A 9,701-nucleotide genomic window follows, 5' to 3' on the forward strand; every position below is an offset into this window, starting at 1 on the left:
AAGATAACAGTTTAAATATAATGATCCAACGTCAATGAGTCCAACTTTTAAGTCAATCTTTCAACCCAAGATGTTCAGAGAGGAATGGGTCGATCTTACAGAGAATCTTTATCATGATTGAACTTGCAGCAGATCCTTTGTTCCTCACTGCATCGATGACAAAACGTGCCGTATTACTTTTCACCTGCATTGCATTGGCCTCTTCCAGCTCAGAATAGTTTAACACCTTCTTCTCGTAAAGTTCATCAAGGAGACATTTGAGACTGGGATCAGAAATCATGTTGATGAAGCTGCTCCGCACAGAAAACAGTCTCTCTTCTGGACGACTCTGTAAGTGATGAAAACATAAAACAGAACGTGCTCTGTAAGAATCTGATTTTAAACAGTTTCTGACCCCTCAACTTGATGCCTCCAGTGTGGCTACAGCCTTTATAAACAATTGTATTTATTTAACTTTCATTGAACCAGGACAGTATAAACCCACATTGAGACAAAGTCTCTTTTATGAGAGTGAACTGGCCAAGAGGCATAAATATGACACAGCTTTGTCAGAATGACAAAATACAGGCTACACATCAAAGCAGGAGCGGTTACTGGTAGTAAGTAACAATTTGTTAATAGTGTTCAATCAAACAAACAGTACAATTACAGTCATGTTAAAAGGATAACACAAAAAGCCCTGAGGGATTGTTTCCATTGTGGTCCTATGTATTCAATTCATCAAGAGGAATAGGAATCAGTCTGTCTGTCTGTCTGTCTCTCTCTGTCAGACAGACCCATGTATTTCTGTCTGTCTGTCTGTCTGTCTGTCTGTCTGTCCCATCATGTATTTCCAGGATAACAGAGATAAATAACACTCACAGAAAGGTTATTTTGAGAGAGAAATGCCCCACAATATGAATACATTTTGATAAGTTTTATTTTGATGGTTCACTTCAGTGATGTTGCGGACCACATCACTGGCGTGCCGATAACCACGCTAAAGTAAACCCTCTCGTGTAATATTGCTTAACACAATAATCCTGTGGTCTCCATTTTGTTAAGAATGAAGGAACCGTTTATGGTTGAACTGTTAGAGCTTCTGTGTTTTAAATCTCTCAAGAGGATCAGATCATTGTCAAAAGAAGAGGTCCATTAAAATACAATGTTTCTTTTCTATCCACATAATGGATAGTACAGCCCTAGTTTAAGACCATCCAGGTACACATACCTGTTCCTGACCCATAGAGGACATGCTGGGAGAGGACCCTGAAGAATCAGAATCAGAAGACAAGGAGACGAGACTGATCTGACCCATAGAGGACATGCTGGGAGAGGACTCTGAAGACAAGGAGGTGACCCTCATCTGGCTGCTGGTCAACATGGAGACGTTGTTGAGGTCATTCTGCTGGGCGAGCCGGGCAGACTGATGACTGAGGAGAGAGACAATAAAAGATGAGGAGATGAGGACAGTTCAGAACTTATGATGAAAACACAAACGTGAAAGAACAGCAGATGTTCTTTGGGTACTTTCTTTAGGTTCTACAGCGTAGCACAACTGAATTAAGCTTTAGTTCTGTGAGCATCCACATCAATGAACAATACCGTTCTATAAACACTCAGTCTATCGTTGTCATTATTATATAGTTGTGGTGTGGACTCTTATTTTTAAAACAAACATATTTGCTGTTATAGTCATAGTAGTTGTGCTTGGTGTAAACAGCCCTTTATCTAGGAAACGTAGCAGTGTGCAACATTCTCACTGTGATGATGGCCATGGCGGGTAGGGGAACTGCCGGGGGTTGGCCTGGTGGATCAAGCGGTTGGTCATGTCTCTGGCTGAGACGGCCATGTTGGACGGTGGGTTGAGGCCCTGAGCCTGCATGATATGCTGCAACCCCTGGTGCTGCTGCTGCTGCTGCTGCCGCTGCTGATGCTGCAGCTCCCGCTGCTGATGCTGCAGCTCCCGCTGCTGCCGCAGCTTCCGCTGCTGCCGCAGCTTCCGCTGCAGCTTCTGCTGCTGCTCCCGCTGCTCCTGCAGCTCCCGCTGCTCCCGCTGCTCCCGCTGCTCCCGCTGCTGCCGCAGCTTCCGCTGCTGCCGCAGCGGAAGCTGCTGCTCCCGCTGCTCCCGCTGCTCCTGCTGCTCCTGCTGCTGCTGCAGCTTCCGCTGCAGCTTCTGCTGCTGCTCCCGCTGCTCCTGCTGCTCCTGCTGCTCCTGCTGCTGCTGCAGCCACAGCCACTGGTGCCGAGAAGGAGTTGAAGAGGAAAGACCAGACAGAGAAAACTGTTTATCAATTTGATTATGTAACCCAGTGGTGCACAAGCTGTGGGTCAGGGCCCCAAAACGTGGGTAGTGTGAGATGTGTCTGTGTACAACAACACATCATGTGAGCAGAGAAATTAAAACATACTTTTAGTTAACCACTTCAGCCCTATACATTGTTGACCGGATTCTCAAGGGCTCTACACTAGGGGCCAGTAGTAGGGCCCTACCCTTACCGTGGTGTCAGTTTCTTCCTCTGTGGGATGTTTCTGTCTCTCTGGTCTCTTTCTTCTTCTCTGTGACGTTTCTTCACCTCCAGCTTCCTGTCCTCTCTGTGGGCACAGAGGAAGACAATGATGAAGATTAGTCAGGATAGTCATGTGATTAGTTAGGTCAGGTGAAGGAGTTTAAGTATCTCAGGGTTTTGTTCACGAGTGAGGGGAGGACGGAGCAGGAGATCAGCCTTCTTTCCTACTCTCACCTATGGTGAGTCATGACCCAAATAATAAGATTGCAGATATACAAGCGTCCAAAATGACAGGTGGCCGGCCTCTCTCTTAGAGATACGGTGAAAAGTTCTAGCCTGGCATGGCCAGACTAATACATATTTTTAGCTGTGGCAGATTTGTCTGTTTTTTTCCAGGCAAGTGCAATCATCAGTGAGTACAACCACTGCTTCTTCACTTAGAAAGGAGGCATCTAGTACGGATGCCACTTTGAATAAGTGGTTGAAGATGGATGGATGGATAGTTAAGTATTATCTTTTTATGATATGTGACCGGTATGACCTTGACATTGAGAAGAGGCAGTGTGAAGGCAGGTATCCTTGTTCTTTTCAAAGTATATTAGTTGTGATGTGAATGTTATTAGCATAGTGTGATGGCTGCTCATCAAGGACACAGTGATGTTGTGATGTGAATGTTATTAGTACTAGACCATACCCGTTGGGGAATATGAGCACCTAAAGTGTGCAGTTTGGCTTATGCGCTGAGAACAGAGAGTTTATCAGGGATCGAAAGTGAGTTTGTACTGTGTAGTCCATTGGTTCTGAAAGTGGGGTACGGGGACCCCCAGGGGTACTTGAGGCAGTTCCAGGGGGTCCCCAGCTAAATGATGGATAGGAACCAAATGCACCCTTATGGTTCTGTAACTCTGAGAGTGTACAAATGGAACCAAATGGACCCTAACGTGTCCATTTGGTTCCATTTGCACACTCTCAGAGTTAAATTAACATTGATTGTATAATATAAATTCGGGCCCCAGGTATAAATGCCATTAAATGGGGGTCCGTAGCCTAATACATGTCAAACTGGGGGTACTTGACATTAAAATGGTTGAGAATCACTGCTAGAAAGCCTTATAAACCTTCTCTTATTGGGGTCCCTGGCTTATCTTTTCAAATGGGGGTCCGCGGGCTAATAAGTGTCAATTTGGGGGTCCTTGACATGCAAAAGTTTGAGAACCACTGGTGTAGTCAGTCGTGTGTACACACAAACGGATGCACATCCCGTCGTGGAGGCACAGAACACACCCGCGCATATAACAGGCGGAGCCGTCGGCCGTCGCGAGCGCACACAAAAACAAACACACACACACACACACACACACACACCACGGTACATCCATGCGGCCCGTGGCCTGCCAACATGTGAGAGGCAGGACAAATTAAACAATAATAATAATAATAATAACAATAATAACTCTGAGTGCAAATCTCTTCCAGGCTGGGTTGCTTACCCAGTGGAGCAACTTGCCTCGGGCGGTGCTGGCTGCAGCCTGGAATAATGACATGTTAAACACTAAGGACATTCAGTGTGTTTAATGTTAAACAGTAAGGACATTCAGTGTGTTTAATGTTAAACAGTAAGACATGTACCTCAATGTGTTTAATGTTAAACACTAAGACATGTACCTCTGTGTGTTTAATGTTAAACAGTAAGACATGTACCTCAGTGTGTTTAATGTTAAACACTAAGACATGTACCTCAGTGTGTTTAATGTTAAACACTAAGACATGTACCTCTGTGTGTTTAATGTTAAACAGTAAGACATGTACCTCACTGTGTTTAATGTTAAACACTAAGACATGTACCTCACTGTGTTTAATGTTAAACACTAAGACATGTACCTCACTGTGTTTAATGTTAAACACTAAGACATACCTCTGTGTGTTTAAAGTTAAACAGTAAGACATGTACCTCTGTGTGTTTAATGTTAAACAGTAAGACATGTACCTCAGTGTGTTTAATGTTAAACAGTAAGACATGTACCTCTGTGTGTTTAAAGTTAAACAGTAAGACATGTACCTCTGTGTGTTCCAGCTTTGGTCTTCTGCAAACATGTAGACACTTTCAAACAGACCAGGAAACATCTTCAACAGGTCAATAGCAGCAGCATCCTCAGCACTGTGAACAGAAGACATTTCTTTTAGTAATCACAGCTTTCACAGGCCATATGGTCCATCTTCTCCTTTTCAATGTAGTAAAACAGTGGTTCTCAAAGTGTTTCATATCAAGGACCCCAAATGGAAAGTGTGGCATTTCCATCACATAAAGATAACAGTTTATATATTATATGTACTTGATGATGGCTAACATTGACCATGTATGGCTTGTTTGGTTGTTTTCTTTGATATACTGTATGTGTATTAACTGTGATGCTGAATACATGAAATGTATGTAAGGCTAACAGGGGTGGCTAAACTTTATGTTATCTTTAAATCCCATTCAACTTACTAGTGCACATGATGATTGCTTATGAAGCGCAGCAATCCAAATCCGTTGTCAGGGTAGCTCTTCTTGCCCTCCATCTTCTGAACCACATCAGGTGGAAACTGGAAAACCAAACAACTTAAAGATCAAACATACTCGCCGGCTAGTGGACATAAAAACAGACGTGAATCCAAGTGATGTTTTAGTCACCTTGTCTTTCCATGCGTTGAATAGTCCCTTCTCAGCATACCGCTCTAATTGCCTGATCCTTTTCTGGTCACCAGTCAAGTACTCTACTCTCCTGGAAGAAACCAAACAAAATAATGCAGTAAAAACAAATGTATTTAAAACATATGTAGGTAGAAAACTACATTGTGGATCAAACAGGATGAGCTGGGGTTGTAAGCCAAGTAGAAAATAAGTGGCTGTATTTAAAACCAAAAAACAACAACAACACTGTATTTCTTGTACCTTTTGTCTGACCAGAAGAAGGCATGATCCAAACATTCCTCCACTTTAGGTCTTTTCGTTGGGTCTCCATTGATCATCCTCTCGATGAGATCCTTGGCCACCACATCCTGAACATGGTCCAGGGTGTACTTTCCATCCAAAATGTTGACTTCACATCTAGGGTTTTTGCCAAATGGATGTTGTCCTCCAGACAGGATGTAATAGATCAACATCCCAGTCACCTTTAGAATGAATGTAAACATTTAGTGACAGTACTGCATGTGTTACTCATTGATTACATTGTTGTGATGCAGAATAAGAACAAACCTGGATGTCAGTGCTGCGTTTATACGGTACACGTTCATCATCATCCAAGGCCTCCTTTGCCTTCCAGCATCTTGTTCCTGCACTGCTTGTGAGAAACGTTGTTTCTCCTCTGAGCAACCGTCTGCTTATTCCAAAATCAGCCAGTCTTGCCCTACCTGTAATATCTGCAGGGCAAACAGGGTAGCCTAGGTATTATCATAAAATAACAAAATAAATTCAGTGAATGGTGCTTAAATCTCAGACTTTATCTGCTCGTTTCATGTGGCTTCTGTAGCTTACCAATTAAGACATTCTGGGGCTTGATGTGCCGGTGGAGAATTGGAGGATTCTGAGAATGAAGTATCTTTAAACTATTAAGAACCTGCTTTGCAAGACGCTTCTTCAGTTCAAAATCTGTAGTTGTGATGTGTTCTTCCAGTGTGTATTCACATAACTGAAGAACAAGGTATCCAAAGTTCTCATCCTCTACAAAGCCCAGATATCGTACAATCGAAGGATCATCAAGCTCTGGAAGACTCAAAAAGTTTTCCTCGTTCTGCAGCACCTTATAGTTGGATTTAGACATTCTCTTCACTGCCACTTCAGTGCCATCATCTCTTAACCCCAAGAACACCTCAGTTCCATCACTTCCCTTTGCTAAGTGGATATCATTCACAAACTCAAAACTTCCAACTTTGACAACTTTGTCAGCGTACACAAGCTTCTCTAACTGTTGTCTCCACCTTTCACTGACTGGACGCCATTTCCGTCGTGAGGGTGGTGATGGATCCATGTCTTTACTTCAGAACAGCTATGGAGACACACATACATTAAGTTCAATAGATAGAATTATAGAAAATAACATACAACAGTCAAAGGTATAGACAGGGTTCCCACACATTTTTACCAATGAATTTCCAAAATATTTAACCTGATTTCCAGGTCTATATAATAATAATAATTCAGCGCAATATTGAGCCTCTTACTCTAGTGTGCAATGCCCAAAGACAGGTAGTGTAGCAAAAATAACGCATACAATATAGAATGGTATACTAATTAAGAAGACAGGTGGGTTCCACCGAGAATCAACCAGGTACGTTTTGGCAGCAGGTCCAGTGCATCACAGGAGCAGGACATATACTGTAATAATATAATAATATAGGTCTGGTGCATCACAGGAGCAGGACATATACTGTAATAATATAATAATATAGGTCTGGTGCATCACAGGAGCAGGACAGTGGCCAACAGAGGTAAGAAGAAAGCACTGGAGCAAGTCATCTTCATCAGAACCTGATGAAGATGTAATTCATATCGAAACGTTGTCCCTTTTGTGCTCTGCACCTTAATAAGAAAGGCAGTTAAATACATCAGAGTTGCTCCAGTGCCTACTTCTTACCTCTTTAGAATGGTAGGCCTGTATACCTTTGTGTCTAAACATGCAGTAGACTGAGAGTATTCCATTCCAAATTTCATGCCACTAAACCACCTATCCTAGGGCATAGCGAACTAGACTAGAATACAAGACTCAAATGGCATCCGACCAGGTTATTATAATTTTTTACTCGAACAACGTAAACAGACATTCACTCACACACGGAAACAGTACTGACCGAAACCCCCTCAAATTTTAGGGGGTTTCGCAAGTGTGTCTCTTTTGTTTGTATTGTCCTTTTGTGTTAATGGTACAACAAGATACCAGGGTTGTTTGTGGCTCTTTCGGAGCGGGAACTTTGGGTGGGAGGGGTAAAATCCAAAATTTCTTGAATAATTTTGTTTTATTGACCTGTATGTAAAAATAGAAAATACCAATAAAGAAACCTTGAACAAAGAAAATTGAGGGGGTTTCGGTAGTACTGTTCCTGATTCAGTGAGAGGGAGTTCATTCACTGATGACGAACGCAGGAAACATTACTGGACGGACTGGTGAACAAATCTTTTTAGTGAACTGTACAGAATGATTCTGTACGCTGTAAAGAACGATAATTACCATCATTATTTGTTGTGTCACCTGATTGATTCGTACTCGAGTGAGTGCCTCCACGTGACAAAAAGAAAGCAGATCTACGAGCTTACAACGCACCCCGCTGTAGCACGTTGTGAGCTGCTCTTTTTTATGGCCATGCTTGAACCTACTGGCATTGTCACATGTTAAGAGCTTGTAGATTTGCTATTTTCAAAAGGTTTTGACAAATGTTGTTCTCTTATGGATGTACCTGGCACCAAATATGATTAGATTAGAGTCCATGGCCAAATAATACATATCAAATATGGAGTCCTTGACATGAATCAGTGCATTAAACCACTGTTTAAATGAACAAACTCACCCTGTTTCCTTCAGGGGTGCATTTCTCCTTTCCGACATGTCGCCTTTCCGACGTTGACGAACCCTATACCTAACCCTAACCCTAACCCTAACCGCACGCGGAAGCCACTAGTCGGAGTGGTGAGATGTCGGAATGGAGAGTGAACACCTTCCTTCAGCAGCCAGTAGATCAACTTCAAACTGAGAAAACAGAGAAAACAGCCAGGAAGTGAAACTCATAGAACTAAGTGGTTAAAACAGACTTTATTAACAGTGGATGAAACACGAGCTCTGCTTTAATCTTCATGAAGTTATTCTTCCTTGTTTGAACTTCCTTCCTTTTCTTTCTTCTTTTGCTTTCTACACTGAGAAGCGATGCTGCCCTCCACAGGGAAGGGGTTTAGTGTTTTATCTTATAGCTACATTAGAACCTGTTGAAGTGTCCATGAGCAAGGCATTGCACCTGTCGCTGTCTTTGTCCATTTACTTTGAAGTTGCTCTGTGTGTCATAAGAAAAACTGTTTACATATAATGATCCAACTTGCTAATAATGAGCCACCTCACAACAAGGTAGCGCCATCTTGTGAGGTCGGGCTCGGGACTCGAACCCACGACGCGCTGTCAGGCTACATTGAGCCTAGGTGCCCGGACCACTGCGCCAGCCCTCCGGGCCAGCCAGTACTTTTTAATGGTGTCACTATTTTTGCTAAAGTTCCTTGTTTTTTTACTTTATCTTTCATTTGACTTTTAATTTTACATTTAGATTGTTTAGGTTGTTTAAGGGATATTGTTCTATTGGCTGGAAATGTTCTGTTTCTTCAAATGAATGTTCCAGCTGGGGGAGAAGGGTCTGGTGGAGGGTGGTGGCGAGGCCAGGCCTGTACTGGTACTGTACTGGTGCTGTACTGGTGGTACTGTACTGGTCCTGTACTGGTACCATAGCTGGACGGGAAAGGGAACTGCAGGGGGTTGGCCTGGTGGATGCAGGGGTTGATCATACCTCCGGTCGTGGCGGCCATGTTGGGCGGCAGGTTGAGGCCCTGACCCTGTGAGGCCTTTCTCCTCTGATGCTGCAGATCCCTGTCCCTCTGCTCCTCTGCTCCCTCTGCTCCTCTGCTCCCTCTGCTGTCTGCTCCCTCTGCTCCTCTACTCCCTCTGCTCCTCTGCTCCCTCTGCTCCTCTGCTCCCTCTACTGTCTACTCCCTCTGCTGCTGAGGATCTGTGCAAATCCATCAGGTGGTTGGTCTCCATGTATTCATAAAGAACTAGAGGTGTCAATATAGTGTCCTACTAACCCATGAAGAGGACGAGTCAAAGTTATGGAAAAACAAGGTCAAGTTTTGTTCTATGAAAAAGGTCGTGCACCCACATCCGTGGCCCAGGGGGGGGCTAGACAAACAAAGTATCATGAAAAAAAAAGAATAGAGTCTGCACACTGGTAAAGTTGCAAAATGCTCCACTTGGTAATTCATTGCTCTTCAACTCCATTCTTTTTTTTCATGTTTTGTTCTACCCCTGATAGAAGAGTAGGACCAGTGTTACATGAGACAATATTCATCAGAAAAGTTCACGTTGTGCTATCTCCGCCTATAATAAGGCCTTATATAAAAGGCTGGTGATTCACAACAGAACTAAATATTGGCATCCTGGTTGCTTTGGGATGAAGGAACACTATCTTTAGACCATC

The 9,701-nt window shown here is 43.2% G+C and overlaps 1 protein-coding gene across 2 annotated transcripts; it reads right to left on the bottom strand.

The window, feature by feature from the left end:
- Positions 1 to 1,281: 1,281 nt before the first annotated feature.
- On the bottom strand, positions 1,282 to 8,319 carry LOC311034246 (serine/threonine-protein kinase/endoribonuclease IRE1-like). 2 transcript variants are annotated; one of them, XM_084042074.1, is made up of 11 exons: positions 8,037 to 8,319; positions 6,010 to 6,520; positions 5,731 to 5,894; positions 5,425 to 5,645; positions 5,164 to 5,254; positions 4,978 to 5,075; positions 4,549 to 4,647; positions 3,980 to 4,018; positions 2,479 to 2,574; positions 1,743 to 2,218; positions 1,282 to 1,412 (listed from the first exon to the last, which is right to left on the bottom strand). In XM_084042074.1, exons 2-10 carry the CDS (start codon positions 6,500 to 6,502, stop codon positions 1,807 to 1,809), a joined length of 1,713 nt encoding a protein of 570 aa, XP_083898200.1. In that variant the 5' UTR covers positions 6,503 to 6,520; positions 8,037 to 8,319; the 3' UTR covers positions 1,282 to 1,412; positions 1,743 to 1,806. The 2 variants fall into 2 exon arrangements, with proteins under 2 accessions (XP_083898200.1, XP_083898201.1); XM_084042075.1 differs by lacking the exon at positions 3,980 to 4,018.
- Between the last annotated feature and the right edge of the window lie 1,382 nt (positions 8,320 to 9,701).

Source organism: Gymnoscopelus microlampas, assembly GCF_963454915.1.
Source record: "Gymnoscopelus microlampas genome assembly, chromosome: 18".
NCBI classification, from domain to species: domain Eukaryota; kingdom Metazoa; phylum Chordata; class Actinopteri; order Myctophiformes; family Myctophidae; genus Gymnoscopelus; species Gymnoscopelus microlampas.